Here is a 24,857-nt window from a genome sequence, read left to right as displayed (position 1 = left end):
TTTAATGTGACAAATGTTGATAAATATAAGCATATATACAGAAGCACTTGGGGACCTTAGTATTTTTTAAAAGCATGAAGATATCTTAAGGTGAAAAAGTTTGAGAACTGCTGGGGTGGGCCTTTGGACTGTGTGCCGTATGCTTCATATTTCGAATAGTCTTCTATATTTTACATCTTTTTGTTTTCCTTTTCATGCTTCAATCTAGACATTTTCTATTGATTTATCATCACTAATCCTCTCTTGCTGACAAACCATCTATGCAGTTCTTAACTTTAAAAATCATATTTTTTGCTTCTGATTTTTTTCCCCTCCATTTTAAAATAATATAGATTTAAAAAAAGTTTTTTTTTAAATATTTATTTTTGAGACAGAGAAAGACAGAGCATGAATGGGGGAGGGTCAGAGAGAGGGAGACACAGAATCTGAAGCAGGCTCCAGGCTCCGAGCTGTCAGCACAGAGCCTGACGTGGGGCTCAAACTCACGGACTGTGAGATCATGACCTGAGCCGAAGTCGGATGCTTAACCAACTGAGCCACCCAGGCTCAGCCCAGCCACCTAGCCCCTAAAATAATATAGATTTTTTAAAGATTTTTAAAAAAATTTTTTTAACGTTTATTTATTTTTGAGACAGAGAGAGAGCATGAACGGGGTGGGTCAGAGAGAGAGGGAGACACAGAATCCGAAACAGGCTCCAGGCTCTGAGCTGTCAGCACAGAGCCCGACGCGGGGCTCGAACTCACTGGCCGCGAGATCGTGACCTGAGCCGAAGTCGGACATCTAGCCGACTGAGCCACCCAGGCACCCCAAAAAATAATATAGATTTTAAGGCTCTGGTGAAATTTTCTGTCTTTTCATCAATATTGTTAATCTTTCCTCCCTTTTTTTCTTGTCTTATTAATCATAACCGTTTTAAAGTCCTTTCATGATGATGTCCACATCTGGATCATCTATGGATCTTGACCTTCAGTCATGTGATCCTCTCCTTTAGCCTGCCTGGTAATTTTGGCCTGAATGGGGATAAAAATTGTGGAGGTTCTGGATGACCTTATCTTCTCTAAGAAGAGGTTAACCCCTCCACCCTCTTTTTTGTAAGGCATATAGAGTGGCAGTGATCTTTGTCCCGTCAGAGCTTGCTAGATTCAGGGTTCAGCGCTGGCGAGGCCGTGGCTGTCTGTGGTGCACTACTGCCTTATGGTATCCTATCACAAAGATGTATAGCCTTGGAGTGATGATTAGGGCCCCTTCTTTCAGGTGGACACTGAATTCTAATCTTTATTTCCTCTATATCTCAAAACTTCTTAACACCCTGTTCTGCATCTTAGAGGCGTTTTGCTTGTCTTCTTAGCCTCTTGTCCATTGTAGCTTAAGAATTCAGCAAGTTGTGTTGAGGGAAGGAGAGAGCAGTATTCTGTTTCCTTCCCATTTTTCCTCTCCAGGATCTTTACTTCTTAAGTCTCTAATTTATGTCACTTCAGCTCCACAAAACTGTCAAAAACTGATTTCTCTTCCTCTTAGTCATGGCCTTCTGCTCAGTTTCTTTACTGGAAACTTAGCTTTACTTGTGCACAGATTTAGCAAATGCCTCGAGGGGAAAAAGTGACTAAAGAATGTTGGCTCAGCTCTTCTCATTTTTCCCCTGGCCTCCAGCATCTTGTTCCTTTAATTTCTGATTGCCTTAGTGGTACAAGTATATGGAGAAGAGAGGGAGAGAAGTGATATGGAATGAGGTAAGTCTGATCTAATTATAGCAGGACAGAGATGATATATGAAACTGATAAAAAGAAAGCAGCAATATTATCATATTTCTTACAGATATGGGCTTACCTCCAGAAATTAAAACCAGAAACATTTAAAAACAGTTTAAAGTGATTTTTTTTTCTGGAAAATTAGAATAGAAATCCAAGAAGCTTAAAGATCTTCAAGCAGGATAAACGTAAGCAACAAAATTACACCAAGGCACTTCACAAAGGAATGACAACAATAGCTCAAAAGATGGGAAGGAGGAAAATGGAGGTATGCTCAATTAGTTAAAAAGAAAGCAGGGAAAGGAAACCATTCACATTAATATCATTACATATTTGATTAAATTTGAGCCTATTATCTTGCTATTTAGTTTTCATTTGCCCCATTTTTTTGGGTCCCTTTTTACTTTCTTTAACTGAGTGAGATTAACTTAATATTTAGCATTCTGGTATATTCCATTGTAGGCTTTTTAGATATACCGTTTTTTTTTTAAGTTATTGCTGTAAGGATTGTAATATGCATCTTTAAATTATCACAGTTGCTGTGGCCTCAATGTTTTGTGTCCCTTCAAAACTTGTATGTTAATATCGTAACCCCCAAAGTGAGCCTTTGGAAGGTAGTTAGGACAGGAAGGTGGAGCCCTCATGAATGGGATTTGTACCCTTATAAGAAGAAACATGAGAGCTTGTTCTTTCTCTCTGCTGTTTACAGTGTGAGGATACAATGAGAAGATGGCTGTCTGGTAAACCAGGAAGCGAGCCCTTACTCAACACTGGATTTGCCAGTGTTTTGATCTTGGGCTTCTTATTTTGGTGAACTGTGAGAAATAAATGTTTGTTGTTTAAGCCATCCAGTCTATGATAATTTATTATAGTAGCCTAAACTGATTAAGACAACAGTTTATCTTCAAATGATATCATCCCTATTCTTGTGTAACGTAAGAGCCTGGGTGGTTCAGTCAGTTAAGTGTCTGACTCTTGATTTGACCTCAGGTCATGATCTTGCACTTTTTGAGTTCGAGCCCCACATCGGGGTTCTGATGGCATGGAGCCTGCTTGGGATTCTCTCTTTCCTTTCTCTCTCTGCACCTACCATGCTCACACTCTCTCTCAAAACTAAACTAAAAAAAAAAAAGATCCTTTCAACAGTATATTTTCATTTCCCCCAATGACCTTAAGTTATTGCTAACATATTGTTATGTCTATATATGTTACAAATTCTACAATTTGTAGCTAATTATTTTTGGTTTAACATTGTTATAGTTTAAGGAAGTTTAAAAAATAATAAAAACTTTTATGTTTACTATTTCCTGTGCTCTTTATTCCTTTGTGTAGATCCCTATTTTGACCTGATTTCACTTTCTTCCTGCCTAAATAACTTCCTCTAATGTTTCTTGTAGTGCAGGTCTGATGGTAACAAATTCTCTAAGATTTTGTTTGAAAAAAAAAAAATCTTTATTTGTCCTTAGGTTTTGAAGAATGTGTTTGCTGCATAGAGAATTCAAGGTCTACAATTTGTCCTCTGGCACTTGAAGGATATCTTTCCATTGTCTTCTTGCTTATGTAATTTGGATGACAAGTCTGTAGTCATTTTATTTTATTTCTTTGCATCTATTGTGTCCTGTTTTCCTCCTCTGCTTTTAAAGCTCCCCTAGCCCCCTTATTCCTGGTCTTCTGCAAATTCAAGAAACTTTTTCTGACTAATCCAATTCCACACCAAACAGTATTTTACATTACTATAATGCAAAGTATACAGAGTTAAAGTATACAGATTTAAGTGTATAGATTTAAACATTATATTAATTTCTGTACAGGTTTATAATTGCCTTTCATTGTCTTTCATTCTGTCTTTCCTTACTAATTACAATATCAGCTCCCTCAAAGGTAAACATTCTTGTCTTTTTCCGTTTAGTAAATGCTCAGTAAATATTTGTTAAATGAGCCCATGCTGGAAAAATGTCTAACCCACCTAGAATGGTAAGTTTTCTTAAATTTCTGAGAAAACAGTTTCTATTTAGCCTGCTGTGGTCATTTTATTTTATTATTTAATTTCATTTAATAGTCAGATTTCTCCTGCCTTTTAAAACTTTATTTTTTGTAGTTTAGTGTATTGTGAACATTTTAAATAATTGCCCCCATTTTTCCTCGTGAAGTAAATAATCCAGTTACTCTGTAGATTGGAGAACTGGGATGTGATATGAATAGTGATATTCATAGCTTTGGGAGAGTGACCTAAACACAACTCTTTGTTAGTAAGTAGTCTTTGTTTATTTAGTGATGTTTGGGCCTTATTAGATCATTATTTTGTTGACTTCAGAGTTAACTTGTGTAGGGTAGCAGATTTTTAAAGAAATTACAGGACCCAGACCAGATTGATTGACAATAGATGATACATAACCGATAATAGATGCATGGTGAAAATATGCACTAGACCTCAGGGAGATGTCTAACAAATTCTGATAGGAAGGCAATTTACTTTCCCCACAGTTCCTCATTATAATTCCTAATTCCTTGTATTGAACCAATCATGTAGTTTTAATATTCTCTCTTTTCAGAAACATGTCTCTTAACATGTTAATCTAGTCTTTATTTTATCATTTGAGTTGTGGTATCATTTGTTCTGTTAAATTTTATTTTTAGGGCCATTTTTCCAAATAAATCTATACAGATCAAGGTTGTTTCAGATTTTGTTTTTGTTTTTTTCTTTTGGAGTATTAAAAACAAAATCATTTAAGTATCGTTTATGATAGTTGAACATATATTTGATTTCATGATCTAGGTGTAAAGTAAAATCATTGACCAGAGCGGACAGGACACTAAGATGACTCAGTGTAGAGTTAATGACAGGTGAGATCTTAATCAAAGACCATGACCATCACTCAACTAACACTGTTTTGGAAAACAAAGGGCCATATGGCAAGGCTAATTGTGATATGCCAGGGCATTGTTTTGGGAGTATGCACCAGATCATTGATTCTGGATGCTAACATTTGAAAATGATTTCTTGGTGGAGAATATGTGACTTTGGAATTAAGAATTCTCTTAGAATTTCTTTGCAAGGGAAGACACATATGAGAGAAAGGGTAAACAAAATATTTTGTTTATAATTTGCTGTAAAGATGATTTATTACAGTTTAATATTAAACAGCTCAGAAGGCCTAAAATTTATCTCACTTGGTGTTCTAGTTGGTGTTTCTCTTTGACACATGGTGTGAATCAACTGTCCTTCCAACTTGAAAGAGCAGAGAGCTCTCTGACGCAACTCCTTTGTTCTGGGGAATTGTTTCCACTGTGCCTTCAAAAGGGAGGGACATTAAAAGCTTTGGCTCATGACAGTTCTCTCCAAGTTGGACGCAGTTGGGGGGCTGAATGTTAGTTAAAGGAAGTGGGGTTGGAGACTTCTTCTATAACCTGGACTTATTTTTTTTTTTTTTTAAAGACTGAACATTAACTTTTTCAAGCTTTCTATTTGACTTTATGAGATTGATGGTCTCTTCTTTCCCCTTAAAATGGAACCAGAAAATCACACAGTTTTATATGTTGGTGTTTTCCAGGGTTCTCTTGTCTTAGATTGTAGCGTTGCTTAGGTTTTTGCCTTCTCCATAGTAGAGTTTTCTTTTGTGAAAATACTCATGTGCCTACATGACAAAGGGAAACATGGAAATGGAAAGTTGAATGACAAATTTATTGTCTCAAAAGATCTCAGTAGACTGGAAAAATAGATTGTAATTGTGATAGGTAGTAAGTTAGAGATTAGGATATCAACTGAGTGAGTGTAGCAGTATATAAAAGCAAATTAAAAGATTTTATGTGAGTTTAAGCTCAATATATAGCATGATATGACGGCCAAAACTGTTAAAGCATTATTGTAAGACTGTTTTAATAGAAGCTGAGTAAAAAAGTTAAAGGAGATGTGTCTTTTTTTCCCCCCTAGCTTGACCATGCTTGATTTTAAAATTGCTAATATTTATAGCATGCATTCTGTGTGTCAGTCATTGTTTTGATGGTTTACGGATATTATGCCGTTTAATCTTCATACAATAACTGTATGAATTGGTTGCTATTATTATCTGCATATTACAGATGTGGAAACTTAAGTATAGAGAAGTTTAATAATTGGCCCAAGGTCACATAGTTAATAAGTAGCAGAACCAAACTTGAATCCAGGAAGCCTGGCTTTGAAGTCTGTGCTCTTGACCACTGTCCTATACTGCCTGTTTTATTATACTTTAAGAAGAATGTTGACTACTGGAACGTGTCCAGAGGGTAAAAACCTGAATTGAAAGGCTGTTTATATGTGGAATAGTTGAATAATTTGAGATTGTTTAGTCTGGAGAAAGGAAGCGGGGGAGCAAGGACTTGTTCTCAGTGGTCCTTTGAGGGCAAAAATAAGATAGATGGTGAAAATTATAGGAAGGCATATTTTATTTTTGTATAGGAACTTTGCAACAGCCATTGAAATGGGATCAGTTGCTTCATAATGAGCTTTCTTTTACTACAGATGTTTCCACAAAAGCTGGACAAGTATGTGATAGAGATACCTAGAAAAAATTGAACTAGTGTCTGTGAGTTTGGGTTGGATCATGTCTGAAGTTCCTTTTTTCTGTACATTTTTTATATTAAAGAAAAATCTTTAAAATGAGTTAGACTGTAATATTCTTAAACAAATGCTTCTTTGAAACACACACACACACACACACACACACACACACACACACACACAGAGTATTGATTCCTAATGGAAGCATGGCACTTATGGTGGAGAGGAAGGGTGTGTCCTGATGTATTTTTGTCTAAACCATGAAGGTTTTTTTGTAAATAGCCTGATGATATTAGTAGGGAGTTCTTTGTATGTCCTGTTAGTGGAATAGGAAACAACAAAAAATGGCCTACTTTTCCAATTTACAAACCAAATTACTTAGTAGTAGAACAAGGTTCCATAATAACCATTGAGGCTCCTCTGTTCCCCTCCCATTTGAAAGCCCATGAAAGAACATTAATTGGTACACTTCATAGTTGCAATTAAAGGGCCCTAGGAAACTGTTAACATCAGTTTTCAAATTGAGAATTTCAGGATATCATATATATTTATGTTTTAAATACATTTTGAGATTATGATCAATAAGAAGAGAAGGTTCGAATGTAGAAAAGATAGTGAATTAAAATAATTCTTACCAGTGGGTGATTCCTTCTTGGGTTTGTAGGAGATAGATTGTGAGAAGAAATTCTCATTCTATTTTTTACACTTATTCGATTTTTAGATAATTATTAAACATTAGACTCCAAGTAACCCTGACATGGTTGTTTTTGTGTGGTTTTTATTTCAGTTAACATTTTATTGAGCATTTATCTATTGTGAACCAGGTACTATTTTAGACTTTTAAAAATGCATTTCCTTTTTTTAATGATAGAAACAATACATGTTTATTTAAAGAAAATGTAAAGTTACAGAAAAGTAGAAAGAAAAAAGTCACAATTGCATTATCCAAACATTTGTATTATTTTGGTGTATTTTTCCACTACCTCCCTCTTGCCCTCATCCTATCTCATCTCCTCTTTGTACCCCTTCATCCTTTTCCTTTCATCTTACCCTTTATGTCATTGTAGCAACCTGGGAAAGGTAAATGTTTCTGTGTACTGACAATGTCAGAAAGGTCGCTTCATGTGTGAAATGATAGTGATTACTCCAGTAGGATTGTTTTTGAGCAATAAGTAAGGTAGTGTATATAAAATGTTCAACAGAGACCTTGGTATATATATATTTTTATTTATTTCTTTTTAGTTCATTTTTTAAGTTTATTTATTTTCAGAGAGAGAGAGGGAGAGAGAGAATCCCAAGCAGGCTCCATGCTGTCAGCGTAGAGCCTGACGCAGGTCTCAATCCCATAAATCATGAGATCATGACCCGAGCCAAAATCAAGAGTTGGACGCTTAACTGACGAGCCACCCAGGCACCCTGGTATATATATATTTTTGAAAAGCTTACTTTTACTATTATAATTTTGAGCTGGATTTACCCTTTAATGTTATGGGTGATATTGGCATAGTAAAATTTTCTAGATTCAATTGCTGGGTGGTCAAATGACTGGCCTGTAATTTTCTGTGCTTTTCTTAGGAGTTGGTACTGTAGGTAACTTCCCCCTTCTGTTCTTGAGCCATCATTACAAACTCAGATGTGTACCTCAGACATTTTTCAGAACCATGATCAGGTGTAAATCGACTTAGCTGTCCCCCATGATGCGTGGTAGGATTTCTCTGCATACTCGTATGATAATTGTTTAATACAACACTTAATCCAGGTTGAAATGATGAAAAATTGCTAAATAACAGGACATTTAACATCGCTCTTTGTTCAGCTCTTCATGACTGTACATTACAGTGTCTAGTCTTGGTGTGAGACTGATGGTTATCATTATGATACAGAGTTCTTGACTACTTTTATGTTCTCCCAAATACAAATCTTTAACAGACTGTACCCCCCTCTCCCCCTTATAAAAAAAGGACTTTGCCAACATATTTTTTCCTCTCCTTTGAGAGTTAACTTGGTAATTTCGAGCATATAACCATGATGTTTGGGAGTTATCTAACTGTTTCCATTGTTGTAGCCTGATTGTCCATGGTTTAATCATCAGTAGTTAAGAAGGAAAGCAAAAAATGGCTCCAGGCTGCACAGTACCATAAAAAATTTCCACCTGGAAGCAATTTTTTCTAAAAGCCCTTAGGGACTGCTGTCACCCTCCCCCCCCTCTTCTGTTGGCAAAAAAAGGGCCAGAAACACCAGTTCCCTTCAGAGTCAGGTCTTGTTGCTGTTTAATCATCTTTCTCCTAGCTTCCAGAGAAGGTTAGAGGAGAGCTGGGGAAATAACAAATTATTCCCAGACACTTCTCTTCTTCTACAATAGATTTCCTTGAACTTTCTAAGTTCCTTTTTTCTTCCTCCGATTCCTTTTTTTTCTATTTTGCATTTTAGCTGAAGTACAAACTATTTGTGCCGCTAGAACTTGAACTTACTTTTTTTAAGTAAGAATGTTTATTATTAACTCTAGGCTTGTCTTTGGAGAAAGTTTAAATGTTGAAACATATTTCAGGCACTGCTTTAGACCCTTTGTCATTCTATAATGCCTTCTCTGTGGGATACAGGCGTTGTTCCAGGAGTAAACCCTCAAGGAACGCAAGGTCCTATAGGGAAGATAGACAGATAAATAAACCATCATGATGTAGAGTGCTCAGTGTAGTACTCTCTCAAAAATATGAACAAATAAACATTTCAGAACAGAAGAGTATTGATTCAGCTTTCCATCAGTAAATGTTATTAGTGGCGGTGCCCATTCATATCTAGAATAATACTAAGCATTTGTTGAAGAACTTTAAGGCAAAGCAAGATGATAGTACTTCTCAAACCACACATGGTTTCATAGGTTCAAGGCCAGTTTAAATTTACAGTGTCAAAATAAGGGTGTAAATGGGGTGTTAAATGAGGATGCTGTGGCTATTAAGGAGAACTTCTTATCCTGTATCAATTGATTATCAATGATAGGGCTAGGTGCTTCAACAGATTTTGTTTCTCCATAAAAAAACCAAAACAAAACATTTTTTAATGTTTGTTTATTTTTGGGAGGGGGAGGGGCAGAGAGAGAGAGGTAGACACAGAGGCTCCAGGCTCTGAGCTGTCAGCACAGAGCCCGAAACGGGGCTCGAACTCATGGGCTGTGAGATCATGATCTGAGTCAAAGTCAGATGCTTAACTGACTGAGCCACCCAGGTGCCCCATTTCTTCATTTTTATAAATTTATTTATTTATTTATTTATTTATTTATTTATTTATTTATTTATTATTTGATTTATTTTTACAATTTATATCCAAGTTAGTGAGCATATAGTACAATAATGATTTCAGGAGTAGATTCCTCAATGCCCCTTACCCATTTAGCCCATCCCCCCTCCCACAATCCCTCCAGCAACCCTCTGTTTGTTCTCCATATTTAAGAATCTCTTATGTTTTGTCCTCCTCCCTGTTTTTATATTATTTTTTGCTTTCCTTCCCTTCTGGTCATCTGTTTTGTATCTTAAAGTCCTCATATGATGAAGACAATATAAATAGATTTTTAAATGTATTCCTTAATAAACTGGATTATTACATACTGCAATGGATTTTTATTATAGAAGAAATTGACTTCTTGTGGGAAAAGATGCCTAATGTCAGCATATCAGTAAGTAGGAGAAAAGTAAAACCTTCAGTATGAATCTTCAAAGAATGAACTCACAATTCTGTTTGGTGTAAATGCCTCCTGACAGTGCAGGCTTAAATTTTCTCTGGTTTTATGAAAAGTTAGTTAGGTTCTACCTTGTTGGGAAGGAGGGAATCTTCTATGCCAGGTTATGGTAGTTGTAGTAAGGAAGGAGGTTTTATAGAAGTGAGTTTTGAGCTGAAGCTTGAAGGATGAGTAGGAGTTTGCCAGGTAAAGTGATGATAAGATTCTGGGCAGAGCGACTGCCGAGTACACTCAAGGAACTTCGAGTGGAGTTGTAGAGAGAATGTGGAGAGTGTTCAGAGATAAGTCTACACCTGGAGAGGGCTTATATATTATGTTACGGACTTGGACTTGATTTTGAGGCAGGTCTTAATTCTAAAAGGGAGTGAGTGTGTTTCATGATCACATTTCATTTAACGAAGATTACTGCGAAAGAAGTATCAAACAAAGATTGTTAGGGAAATAAGGAGGGAGGTCAAACGGTTGTTAAGAGAGATAATGAGGACATGAGCCGGGGCAGTAGCAGGGGGGGATAGGGAGGAAGAAAAGCATGGAAGTGATATTATGGAATCAGAATTAGTCTTGGTGATTGAGTAGTTGGAAGGAGGCATGAGGTGGGGTGAGGAGTCCAGGTTAACTTACGTATTTCTAGTTTGGGTGGGTGGTGGTATCTTCAATTAGAGATGGTGACTGTAGGAGGGAATTGGAGGTTTGGGTGGCAAGCTAATGATTTCGACTTTTGACACGTGCAGTTTGAGATGTTTTTGAGGATGAATGGTGGTTGGATATTCGGGTTTACAGGATTTGACAGAGGTATGCCCTGGTGTTATTGCTTTGGGAGTCAAAGGTGTTTAATAGTGAAAACTGAAGTATTTATGATATCTCTGAGTGAGTTTGTGCGAGAGGGAGATGAAGCCCAAGCAGGTGTTGAGGTCCAGAAGGAAGAAGAATTAGTGGAGACTGAAAAGGGAAATGTCATGGAAGCCCTGAGAGTAGATCTTTAAGAGAGAGGGAGGGGCATGTGGCTGGCCGAGTCAGTAAAGCATGTGACTGTTGATCTCAGGATTGTAGGTTTGAGCCCTTTGTTGGGTGTAGAGATTACTTAAAAATAAAATCTTCAAAAAAAAAAAAATAAGGGAGAGGGAATGGTTAGCGGTGGCACATACAAAAGAGGAGTCAAGTAAATGATGAACTGAAGAATAAATATTTTATTTGACAGGCTTTTTTTTTTTGATTTTAGCAAGAATCGGTTCATTAGGGTGATGTGGGTAAGAAAGAAGTTACAACTGGGTCAAAGAGCAAGTCCAGTTTGAGGAAATGGAGGCAGTGGGTATAGATTGCTCTTTTAAGAATCTTAGCTATGAGAGGAGAAAGAGTAAGAGAAAGGATGTCAGAAGGCAAATTATCAGAACAGAAATTTTAATTTACCAGTATTTGTTTAAAAAAGAGTAAAAAGGGGGCTATGCTGTTGTTGTTGTTTTTAAGTAGGCTCCATGCCCAGCGCAGAGCCCAGTGTGGGGCTTGAACTCATGGCCTTGAAATCAAGATCTGAACTGAGACTGAATCCAATGCCTGACCAGCTGAGCCACCCAGGTGCCATGGGGCTATGTTGGTTTAAGAGGGGGGAATGTTTTAGAGAAAGAAGTCCATAGGGATGAAACATTTGAAAGTACAGAAATAAAAAGAAGTATTGATGGAGCATTCCTGGAGTGGAGGAGAAATGAGAGTTTTTAGAACAGAATTAGTCTTAGATTGAGCTGTGATATCTATTCCATTGAGATAGGAAGGTACACGTTTAAGGGTAGATAGAGATATAGATTGTTCTTAACGGTGTGGCTGTCACGGTAGCAGTTATGGCGGTCTCTGTTTCCTTGCTTTCATTAGTTTATTTTCCAATAGGCTGTTGTTGATTTGACAGATGTTTTGTGACAATCTCCCCTTCTCCACTTTGCCGTGCTATTTAGCCAATACCAGGTTTTTAGTAAGCTCTTTAGCTAGGTGCTAGTTAACATTTCTCCACCCTGTTTTTATCTCTCTGAAAATACCATCAAAAAAGCCATCATGTGTGGGGTCCCCTTTCTGCCTTGAAGGAGATCTCCATCACAACATTCTTTTGGTTGCATGGACTGTTTTGGTGAAGCCAGTTGTATACCTTGGTATCTGTAGGGTGGAAGAAGGATTTAAATGTGTTTGATCTCCTGTGGCAGTGCAAGGACATTTGGGTGTAGTCTTCAGTTAAGACTTCCTTAACTAGTATGTGCTTCCCCTGTCCTTGATGATAATATACAGTGATCTACTTTCACCTTTATATACTCTGAGCATCCACATTACCATAGTAAAGGTCTGAATTAAAGTGATAGATGAACTGAAGAAGAGGAAGGAACTTTAAACTCCACTTGACCTTCTGCAGTTTCTCTTTCAACATCATGCTCAAATCTGTTTTTCCACTTTATTTTTAACTTTTGGAATAAACAAAAATACTAATGATGCTTTTATGGAGCTTAATGAGAAGAAAATGTTTCAAGACTAAAAACCATGACACAAGTTAAAAAAAAGTATATGAAAAAGAAAAGACCAGAATAAATTCTGGATTTTTTTCTTGGATTAATCAAAACAAAAAGAAAAGTGTTCAGTCTTTGTGTCTTAAAGTTCTCCTTGCTTCTGAAAACATTTCAACAGCTAAACTTTGTTTGATGTGATATTATTCAACTGTCTTTGAGATAATCAGAAACCCACATCTTATGGTCAACTAATCTTTGACAAAGCAGGAAATGATATCCAATGGAAAAAAGATGGTCTCTTCAACAAATGGTATTGGGAAGACTGGACAGCAATATGCAGAAGAATGAAACTGGGCCACTTTCTTACACCATACACAAAAATAAGTTCAAAGTGGATGAAAGACCTAAATGTGAGACAGGAAACAATCAAAATCCTGGGAGAACACAGGCAACAACTTCTTTGACCTCGGCCATAGCAACTTCTTACTAGACACATCTCCAGAAGCAAGGGGAACAAAAGCAAAAATGAACTACTGAGACTTCATCAGGATAAAAACCTTCTGCACAGTGAAGGAAATAACAAAGCTAAAAGACAGCCTTCGAAATGGGAGAAGATATTTGCAAATGGCATATCTGATAAAGGGTTAGTTAGTATCCAAAATCTATAAAGAACTTATCAAACTCAACACCCCAAAATAAACAATTCAGTTTAGAAATGGGCAGAAGACATGAACAGACATTTCTCCAAAGAAGATATCCAAATGGCTAATAGACACATGAAAAGATGCTCAACATTGCTCATCATCAGGGAAATACAAATCAAAACCATGATGAGACACCACCTTACCTGTCAAAATGGCTAAAATTAAAAACGTAGGAAAAAATACATGTTGGTGAGGATGTGGAGAAAGGGGAACCCTCCTACATTTTTGATGGGAGTGCAAATTGGTGTAGCCACTGTGGGAGACAGTGTGGAGGTTCCTCAAGAAGTTAAAAATAGAACTAGCCTATGACCCAGCAATTGCACTTCTAGGTATTTATCCAAAGGACACAAAAATACTGATTCAGAGGGGCACATGCACCTGATGTGTATTGCAGGATTCTCAACAATAGCCAAATTATGGGAAGAGCCCAAATGTCCATTGACTGATAAATGGATAAAGAAGATGTGGTGTGTGTACACACACACACACACACACACACACACACACACACACTCTGAAATATTACTCAGCCATCAAAAAGAATGAAATCTTACCATTTGCAATAACATGGATGGAGCTAGAGTGTATTATGCCAAGCAAAGTAAGTTAATGAGGGAAAGACAAATACCATATGATTTCATTCATATGTGGAATTTAAGAAACAACAGATGAACAGAGGGGAACGGGGAAAAAAAGAGAGGGAAGCAAACCATAGGAAACTTTATTTTTATTTATATTTTTCAAGGTTTATTTATTTTTGATGGGGGCAGAGAGAGAGATTGAAAGAGAAAGAGCGAGAGAGAGAGAGAGAGAGAGAGAGAGAGAGAGAGAGAATCCCAAGCAGGCTCTCCACTGTCAGTGCAAAGCCTGGGGGGGGGCCCTGAACCCACAAACTGCGAGATCATGCCCTGAGCCGAAATCAAGAGTCGGACGCTTAAGTGAGCCACCCAGGTGCCCCCAAACTCTTTTTTTTAGAGAGAACATGAGCAGGGGAGGGGGAGAGAGAGAAAGAGAAAGAGAAAGAGAGAATCTTAAGCAGGCTCCATGCTCAGTGTGGAGCCCAACACAGGTCTCAATTCCATGACCCTGGGATCGTGACCTGAGCTGAAATCAAGAGTCAGATGCTCAATCGACTGAGCCACCAAGGCACCCCAAGAGACCCTTAAATATATAGACCAAACTGAGGGGTGATGGAGGGAGGTGGGCTGGGCAATGGCTAAATGGGTGGTGGGTACTAAGGAGGGCACCATTTTGTAATGAGTACTGGATGTTATGTGTAGGTGATGAATCATTCTGCACGTGAAACCAATTTTACCATTTATGTTAACTAACTAGAATTTAAATAAAAACTTGAAATAATAATAAAAAAAGAAACCTACATCTTAGTCTCCTACCATTCCTTTCATTTCTCCATCTTTAGCATACATGGAGGCTCTCCTCTGGGCCAGGCTCGGTGCTAGAAGCTGGAGATAAAATGGGCAAGACACAATCTCTGCTCACAGGAAATTAATGTTCTAGTAAGAACTAGTAAGAGAAATTGACAAGTGAATGGGCAATCAGAATATAGTTTAATAAATTCTGTGATGGCATTCATAACAAAGGAGGAACACGGAGTCTCTGGAATAGAGAAAGTTTCCTAGAAAAATTAAGGTGCAAGCTGAGATTTGAGGAGTTAACTCTTAACTGGAAGAAAATGGGGAAAGCAGTCTAGCAGTCCTGGGAACAGGATTCCTTAGCATTGTGTAGACTTTGATTCACTGTTGGCTTTTTCTTTGATTTACCTACTACCTTTGAAGACTGAACAATGTTGTGCATTTAGGATACTTTCCTTTGCAAGTAATAGAATATTGAGGGAAAGTGGAAATAAACAATTTCCTAAAAATTGGAAATTGCCCTTAAAATAGGAAATTTATTAACTCATGTACTCTGAAGTTGGGAAATAGGACTGTTTCAGCATTGGTTCATCATCAAGGACCCAGGTGTTTTTCATGCTTTCCCCCTTGCCATCCTCAGATTGTTGGGGCTGTCTCCTCTCACCTTGGGATGTTTGCTGCATCCCCACACATTGTATTGCACAGTGTCTGAAGTAGGAAAAGCAGTTTCTTTTCCTGCATCCTTCAGGAAAGAAAACGTCTTCTTGGATCTTCACTTTGAGACTTTTCTTTATTTCTCATTGGTGCGAGTTGTGTCACCTATTAACTGGTCACTGACATGGGGAATGGAATAACCATGATTGGTTTACGGATTAGTTTGTACTTACCTCTTGGAGTAGGATGGGAAGGTGAAACACCAGAACAAATTGGGGGCTCTTCCAACAGGAAGAAGAATGGAATAGCTTTTGTGTAGGCACAACTAATAGGCAACGGACTCATCCTGAAGTAGAAGTGGAAGAGAGAGAGAGAGAGCGCGCGAGTGCATGCATGTGTGTCTTTTTTTTTTTTTTTTTTTTAATGTTGATCCATTTTTGAGAGGGAGAGACAGTGCAAGCGGAGGAGGGGCAGCAGAAGGGGGAGACACAGAATCCGAAGCAGGCTCTGGGCTCTGAGCTGTCAGCACAGAGCCTGTCGCTGGGTTTGAACCCACTAACCGCTAGATCATGACCTGAGCTGAAGTCGGTCGCTTAACTGGCCAAACCACCCACGCGCCCTGTGTCTTTGTTTTTAAACCCCTGAAGCACTGTGTCCAGCATGAGCTTTTCCTAATTGTGTTTTCTTTGGGAGTCAGTTCCAGATGTATCAGTAACAAGCAATGCAATTTTCATTATGGCATTTTTACTTTCCTTAGCCTCAGTTTCCTCCATTGTACAATAATACCTTTGTATTCCGTCTCTAAGACCTCTTTCAACTCTGAAGTTTTAGAGCTTCATGGAACCATTTTACTTTCTTTACTGGACAGACCAATGTACTACAGAGGACACTTCCTAGCTGTGTGAATTTGGCAAGTTGCTTCATCTCCTTGGGTTTAAGTTCTTCATTTATAAGATGGGAATTATGTCTAATTTATAAGGAGCAAAGGATGTAAATGAGATAACATATGCTCATAACATTATTTTCCTCTTTGGACAAACAGATTAGAGCGGATACAGGCTGTAGCAAATGATATAATCCTGTAATGATTTGTTACAGAGGAATGATAAGTATTTGTTGAGTAGAATTCCCGAAGTGCCATTTTAGCAGTTAAAATCTGTCTCTTAAAATGCCCATGAAATCTAGGTAGGATGTTTGAAAGTATGCATCAGGTATAGCCACTAGGATAAAACATGTTACTTTTTGCAAAAACCTGTGTGTGTGTGCACGTGTGTTTGTGTGTATGTGTTTATGTGGTTGTTTTTTGTGTATTGGGTACTTTTTTTGGTGAAATTAGACTCTACAAGGCAGCATTTATGTGGTTGACTCAAAATTTAGGCTATAAAAACTTGTTAATTCCTAAGCATTTCTTGTTTCTCTTTTACTAGGTACTAGAATATTCTTTGGCTTATGACAAATAATGCAGTGGTGCAGTTTGTTTATTTCATAGTCTTACTTAACTGTGGCACACCTGTGGCACCGATACGTTAAAAGCATATAGCTTTTCTGTTAATCCTGCTTTATATTAGAAATGGAAATTTAAATATTAGAGTGCTTTATATAAAGTATAATTTAATAACTAGTTATAAGCCATTGGCCAGGAGGTATTATAGAATACAGGTTTTAGATTTTTAAGCAGTCTCTCTTACTTGGACACAACAAGTCAAAAGTTTCAAGGAATATTAGAAATGGGTCATCACTAGATGGCAGTCTTTCTCTAGTTTAAGTCATTTATTTGGGGTTGGGGGGGTGGGGAAGCTACTCTTTGTTCAAGTGCACTGTTGACTGCAAATATTAGGTTAACTTTCGTAGGTCTATAATCTTTCCAGAATATAAGACTTGTTTATTTTTGCTTTTAACATTTTATATCTGATAGATAATGTTGGTTAGTACTGAGTAAGGCTCAGATACACTTGAAATGCTGGTAGAAATTGAACTGTTAAGTAGTGATCTATAATTGCCTTTTCCTGTGCTGGGCAGTTTGAAGCAAAACCTTTAAATCAGTGATTTTCAACCTCTTTGTTAACCAGATGGAAGCTATGGATCAGTTTCCCCCAAAATTACATATATGTGCTTCTCCCTATACACACATAAAATCTGGAAAATGTGGATTTCTTGAAACATACCCATTGAACACAAGTTTATTAAATATAGTTCAACACCTCTGTTTTAAATATGTGGGTTTTATGTTTATTCTAACTTTTTAAACTCTCAAGATACTCAAGGGATCCACTGTAAACCTTTGATGTTATTCAACATTATTATAATTAAAGAGAATAGTAGAATCATAAAGGCTGTAAAATAGGAGAAATGGGTAGGGGCTAAGTGATGAGGATGTAGAAAATTCATTAAATTGTTTTGAACCTGTTAACACTATTCTGGAAAATGTATGATCTTTACATTTTATTGACTTAACTTGAAAGTGGAAGTTAATTGTAGAAAGTAGGCTGATACTTAAGAGAATTTGTAATTGATTGCCTTCTGTTTCCTAAATGAGAAAGCTGAGGGTCAGAGAAATTAACTGAGTTGGCTGCTTAGTTGCATTGCTAAAACCAAGGCTACACAGTCAGGCAACGAAAATCTACCTTTCCTTCTTTGATTTATATTATTTTATAGGAAGGTCAGGAAACTAGGGAGGCATTATTGACATGTTATGAATTTCTTAATTTGGGGATTTTCTTCTCCTTGAGTTGTCTTTTGTGATATTAATATAGATACTGGAAAGGAAAAAAAAGAAGAGATTGTACATAGTAGAGGGAAGTAGATGTGCTACTTAACAGTATTACTAGGTCAAGCTATAACTGAATTTGAAACCAAAGAGTTGTCTAATATTGAATACTTTCTGCTCATGTCATTTAGACTGATACATTTTTACTGGTTATTGCTTTTCTATGAGTGGCAAGGAATATTAGTATCTTCACATGGTAACCTTTCTTTTCTTTCCCTTTGGAAGGAGAAATTTATGTTTATTTGAAGTTAGTTGAAATGTCAATGGTAGATTATGTCTTGTGTTCATATTTCAAATAGCTCCTTCAGGCAAGTGGTTATTCTATATTGTATCTTTTTTTTTTAATGTTTATTTATTTTTGAAGGAGAGAGAGACCGAGTGTGAGTGGAGGAGGGGCAGAGAGAGAGGGAGACACAGAATCCAAAACAGGCTGTGAGCACCGAGCCTGATGCGGGGCTCGAACTCACAGACTGCGAGATCATGAACTGAGCCACAGTTGGACGCTCAGCCAACTGAGCCACCCAGGTGCCCCTCTATATTGTGTCTTAATTGTCAGCATGGGGATTGTTTATAATTTATTTGAATATCTTTCCTCTTTATTTCAAAAGAAGGAGAATGAATATAGATTGCTCTGGGTTTCCTGCAGTAAGTGTTTAGAATTTTTAGTGGAAGCCAAACTTGTATATATATTATCTGTAGTTACTGCTGAGTTTTGGGCAATGGAACTGATCTGCTGAGGAGAGTATGCAAGATGAGGGTCATGATCTGGTACCCACAAATGATTCTAGAATGTGAAAATGTTGGTAATGAACACGTGTATTTGTTAAACAAATGTCAGATGTCGAAGAGGTTTTAGAGATAGTATTACTCATTCATTTAGTCAACAATGAATGAATGTTTACTCTTTGCCTACCACCTATTTGGCACTGTTTGTAGAGGTACAGTGGTGAATATGGCAGACAAAGTTCTTGCCTTGGAGCTTATAATGTAATTGGGATGGGTTTGGGGGGAGAAATAGACAACAAACCATGGATGATGAGAATGAGAGAGTTGTTTGAAGATTCAGAGAATGAGCATTACTAACATGAGAACAGCAAAAACAAAATTCTTCAGGGAAGAAAAGCCTTAAAAACAACAAAAAAGGCCATTGTAGCTAGAACATAGGGGATGGAGGGAAGCTAGGGGTGGGAACTAGACAGGAATGAGGTTGGAGAGATAATCAGAGTCTAGATTGTGTAGGATCTTATAGGTTGTGGTAAGGATTTAAGATTTTTATTCCTTTGGTAAAGAGAAGCCATTTTCTTTTTCTTTCTACAATTAACTTCCACTTTCAAGTTAAATCAATAAAATGTAAAGACCATACATTTTCCAGACTAGTGTTAACAGGTTCAAAACAATTTAATGAATTTTCCAAATTTTTATTTCTTTGGTAAAGCAGAAGGATAACGTATGAATTACTGCTTTATAAAGATCATTTTAACTGCTGTGTGGAGGGTGTCTGAATACAGGCAGGCAGATGGGGAGATGGAGACTTTTGGAAGGCTATTAGTAGTGTGCCAATGATATAGATTTGGACTAGAGTTTTAGTGGAAATAATGGGATGCAATCCACTATTAAGATATGTTTTGGAGGTTGGATTGTTAGGACTTCTTGATCAATTGGATAGGGTGCATGATAGAAAGAGGTGGATTGGGAGTAATTCCTGCTTTTGGATTTTGGACTTGGGTGACTGGAGAGTGCTATTAGTTGTGGTGAGGCGGGTGAATGGTGGGAAGATTTGGGGGAGGAACAGGTTGGAGAGTGGAGATAGTTTGGTGATAGATGATTTTTAAATTTGAGATGGTTTTTAAAAGTCCAGTTGTGATGGTTAAATGGTAGCCGGGTATTTGAGTCTAGTGCTCAGTGCAGTGGTCTGAATTACAGGTGTGGATTAGGAAGTCATTATTATGTACAGGGTATTTTAAAGCCATGGCATGGGATGACATTGCTTGGTAAAAGAGCATAGGTAGAAAAGATAAGTTGTTTTAGAATATTTAGAAAAAGAATAGAGAGGAGGAGTCCAAAAAGGAGATTGAGAAGGCATGTTAGTGAAAGGATAAAAAAACCACACTATTGTGGTATCACGGAATTCTAGAGAAAAGATTGTTTCAAGAAGGGTGAGTGTATCACGTTACAGCAAATGCTGCTATTAAGTGGAGCATGATGAAGGCTGACTATTGGGAGGTGAGGAAGGGGAAAGGAGTTTTACTGGAAGGGGAGCAGAGAAATAAGATGGAGAGAAGTGTATAGGTAAGGACAGTTTCTTAAGGTCTTGTTTATATACCCATGAGAATGGTTTAGTAGAGTGGGGAAATGTATGGTGTAAGGGATGGATAAAAGGAAATAATTAAAGGTATAAAGTTCTTGATCAACAAAGATTGACAGATAAGAGCTGGAAACAGTTTTTCCTTTGTTACGGGAAAGTGGACAGAGTAAGAGGTAAGAAGGTTTGTTCATTTTAGTGGGAAAAAGGGAAATATTTCTCTCTTTTTCCTGTGAAGTGTGTGGTCAAGTCAGCAGCTGAGAGTGAGGGGGTGGACATTTGAAGAGAGGGGAAAGTAAGTTTCTTACACATAGTTATTTTGGAGAATACAAAGTGATGTTGTGGTGGTGATGGTGGTAGGGGGGAATAGTTTTAGGAGTATTATCTAGCAGCATGTATTGAGTGCCCAGTTTAGATTTGGGATTATATTGCTAACCTGAGTACCCAGCTCAGCTGTGTTTTTCTCCGGCGGCATCAGCTTCTTGGGTATAGTCGTGGAGTAATTGAATATTTGGCTTTACTCAAAATTGAGTTTTTCGAGGTAAGTTTCAGAAAGGAAAGTGCAAAGGAATTGCAGTTCAGTTCTTTCACTTTATGATGATAATTCTGTGATGAATGCTGTCACATTTAAATATTTTTCAATGAATAGGAAGCAGAATTTCTATTTTCCTTAAAAAACCGCTCATCTAGAATTGGGTCAATATTAATATAATTGGATTACTCTGTGGTTAATGTACCTTCAGTATGAAATTTCCACATAAATTTGCTTCTGGGTTTATAATTCTGTTTCTGTTTCTTAGAAGTAAATCTGGTGTAATCTTCATACAATTTTTTTTTTAAAGGTCTGTCTATGATGGTGAAGAACATGGACGATTCATGGAGAAGCTTGAAACTCGCATCCGTAATCATGACCGAGAAATTGAGAAAATGTGCAACTTTCATTACCAGGGCTTTGTGGACTCTATAACTGAACTGTTGAAAGTGAGAGGAGAAGCCCAGAAACTCAAAGTAAGGAGACTCTAAGAGAGACTAATTTTCTGTCCTGTGCTGGGGTTTTGATTAGCGCTAAAGGAGTAGGGAGTACATTACAGGGTCCATGTTTGTAGTCAAGATGCCGAGAAAAGGAATTTGTACTGAAATGTAGATAATTGGGACTATTTTAGCTAATAAGAATACAGTTAATACAGAATAATAATACAGAATAAAGTTAAACTTTATTTTGGATAACTATATGTGGGTGAGAACCAGCAACAGAATCAGTAACTATTTCTTTCAAATAGAAACCCAGTTGACTCTTCGTGTCATCCATCTACTTCCTTGCTAGGTAAAAGCATCACTGTAGGATGAGAGGCTTGTAGAGTGTGGCTGCAGAAGTCTCTGCAGCATGGCAACCAAGGTCACAGGGAAAAAAAAGTCAGTGGTAGCTGTGGTGTATCTTTTACCAAAGTGTGGGAATTCATTCTTGATATGACAGATTCAAATATAGGAAGGAGATCAGCCATATTGGTCAGGTCCCTTATCTTGGATAACTGATTTTGCTTATTGATCTTAAATCTAACCACTTCACTAAACTCTTCCATTATTTCTAATAATCTGTGTGTGGATTTCTTTTGAATTTTTTGTGTAACACTCATATGCTCTGTAAGTATAACAGCTTTATTTCATTCTTTCCAGTCCTTATGTTTCTAATTTCCCTTCCTCCTTCCTTCCTTCCTTCCTTCCTTCCTTCCTTCCTTCCTTCCTTCCTTCCTCTCTTTTCTTTCTCTTTTTTTCTTTTCTTTTCTTTTCTTTTCTTTTCTTTTCTTTTCTTTTCTTTTCTCTCTTCTTTTCTTTTTTCTTTTCTTTTCTTTCTTTCTCTTTCTTTCTTTCTTTCTTTCTTTCTTTCTTTCTTTCTTTCTTTCTTCTTCTTTCCTCCCCTCCCCTCCCCTCTCAACTCCTCCCTTCTCTTTCCTTCCTTCTTTCCTCTTGCCTTTTTCCTTTCCTTCCTTCCCTTCCCCTTCCCTTTCCCTCTCCTTTTCTTCCCCTCCCCTCTCCTTTTTCTCTTCTCCCCTGTTCTTCCTCTCTCCTCCCCTTCCTTCCCTCATTCCCTTCTTCTTTTTCTTCTTCTTCTTCTCCTCTTCCTCCTCCTCTTTCTCTTATTGGAATTTGGATTAAGATCCCAAAAAGATGAACTTGATAGTGAGTGTGAAATTCCTATAAAACAATACATTGATAAGAAAAGCAAAGAAGCAACTTTATTGAGGGGAAAAGTGGGCTATTTAAAGCTACAGTGATTTATCAGCTACTTTGACTGTAAAACCTAACCTGCATGAAGCTGTCAAACTTTTAAATGTTTCATTTAATGTAAAATTTTGTATTTTGCTGCAGAATTATTAATGTGTTTGATGGTGGGATCTTGTCCTACTACCCATTGGGTAGAGGTTTTATGTAATGTACAATAGGTGCCATATTATCTTTATAAAATCTCCAAATTTCTGGAGTCCAAAACACAGTGGGTCCCAAGGTTTCAAGTAAGAGCTTATGGAGCTGTACAACAGCTATCCAACCTTCTTAAGAAGTGTGTTATTTCCAACACAATTAAATCTCTTTTGTATCCTTCTCAGTTACTCTCTTTACTCTCCCCTCCAAAAGTAACAGCTCTTCTGTTTTGTTTTTTGTTGTTGTTGTTACTGTGCTTAATGCGTAACTATTTTAGTTCAAATTAAATTTGATCTGTTTTTCATTCAATATATCAACATTAATTTCAGATGAACAAAACAGTTAAATAGAAAAGACAAAACCATAAAGAAACTAGTAGAAAGTACAGATGAATATTTATGTGATTTGGGGACTGAGGAGTACATTTCTAAACAAAATCTGTAGAGCCAGAAAGAAAATATTTGATAGAAATGACAACATTAAAGTGAAAGAATCTTTTCTACATATAAGTTAAAAATATAAATAATAAATAAAAGCTATTTAAAAATACATTTGCCAAAAAAAGAAAAAAATACATTTGCTAAGTGATTAATATCCTTAACATAGGAAAAGTCTTTATAAGTTAAAAGGAAAAATATGAACAGTCTAATAAACTGAGAAATAGACATTAATATATGGTTCATATAAGAAGAAATATAAAGGAACTCTACCATTTAGAAAATTAAAGGAATGCTGACTTAAACAATAAAATGTCACCTAATTAAATGAAAAGATGAAAAAAAATGCTATTTAAGAGTAGAGATATGATACCAGTCAAACAGGGAACGCCTGGTTGGAGTATAGATTGTTATGCTCTTCAAGGAGAGCAATTTTATTTATGAATACTTAAAACTCCACATAGTTTTTTTTGTTTTGTTTTGTTTTTGTTTTTGTTTTTTTTTTAAGATAGTGTGAGTGGGAGAGGGGCAGAGAGGGAGAGAGAAAGAGAGAGAGAGAGAGAATATCCCAAGCAGGCTTGTACCATCAGCACAGAGCCTGATGCAGGGCTCAGACTCAGTAACTGTGAGATCATGACCTGAGCCGAAATCAAGAGTCAGACACTTAACTGACTGAGCTACCCAGGAACCCCAGACTCCACATAGTTTTAAAGACTTATTCTAAGGCTATAGGTGTATGTATAAGGATGTTCATATGATTTCTTTTTCATGTGTAAAACTTAATTTAATTTAATGTTTTTTAATGTTTATTTTTGAGAGAGGGAGACAGAGTGTGAAAGGGGAGGGCTGGGGAGCGGAGAAAGAGGGAGACACAGCATCCAAAGGAGGCTCCAGGCTCTGAGCTGTCAGCACAGAGCCTGTCGCGGTGTTTGAATCCATGAATCACAAGATCATGACCTGAGCTGGAGTTGGACTCTTAACCGACTGAGCGACCTACACCCCCTAAATTTAATTTAACTTAATTATTTTTCCCCTGCCCTGCCCTGCCCTCTAATGTGTAAAACTTAAAGTCATTAAATGTCCTTAAAGTCATTTAGTAGAAGATTAGTAAAATAAATCTTGGTACATTCATTTAAAAGAATAATAAACTACAGTGTATTTTAGAAAAATATCTTACATGAGAAGGTATTACAAATGTTTACTTAATGTAGTAAGCAATTAAAAAGTATGAACAATTTGACTATATTTGTCTTTTTTAAAGAATTTTTTTAAGTTTATTTATTTATTTTGAGAGAAAGAGAACGAAAATGCACTGGGGAGGGCAGAGACAAAGGGAGACAGAGAATCCCAAGTAGGCTCCATGCTGTCGGCTCAGAGCCTGATGTGGGACTCAAACTCACAAACCACGAGATCATGACCTTAGGAAGTTGGACATTTAACCAACTGAGCCACCTTGGCGCCCCAATTTGATTACATTTAAAATAAAAAGCTACAATGAAGTTTTGAAGGCTGAAATGGACAATTGAGGCTTCAGATGAACAGAAGTATCTGCAATGTCTAAAAACAAAGATATGGGGCTCTTGCCAGGAGCCATGTGTGCTATTTGTCCTCACTCAGCCATCCCAACTTTCCATTCTCACCTCAGGCTGTTCTTTTCTGTGTTTCTTGTATGTGTATATTCCAAACTTCTCCCTCTGCTCTCC

The 24,857-nt window shown here is 37.1% G+C and overlaps 1 protein-coding gene across 10 annotated transcripts in view; it reads left to right on the top strand.

Moving 5' to 3' along the window:
- The window catches only part of EXOC6B (exocyst complex component 6B), a 613,079-nt gene that overhangs the window by 69,459 nt on the left and 518,763 nt on the right, over positions 1–24,857 (top strand). For 9 of the 10 annotated variants that reach the window (XM_045054390.1, XM_045054386.1, XM_045054387.1 and 6 more), the window contains one exon: positions 21,142–21,307. In XM_045054390.1, the coding sequence (XP_044910325.1) occupies positions 21,176–21,307 (132 nt within the window). In that variant the 5' untranslated portion in view covers positions 21,142–21,175. Of the gene's footprint in view, positions 1–3,491; positions 3,724–21,141; positions 21,308–24,857 lie in introns of those variants that run through there. The other variant, XM_045054388.1, reaches the window with a different exon arrangement.

Source organism: Felis catus, chromosome A3, assembly GCF_018350175.1.
Source record: "Felis catus isolate Fca126 chromosome A3, F.catus_Fca126_mat1.0, whole genome shotgun sequence".
Classification (NCBI taxonomy): domain Eukaryota; kingdom Metazoa; phylum Chordata; class Mammalia; order Carnivora; family Felidae; genus Felis; species Felis catus.
This window is presented reverse-complemented; position numbering and strand designations above follow the sequence as displayed.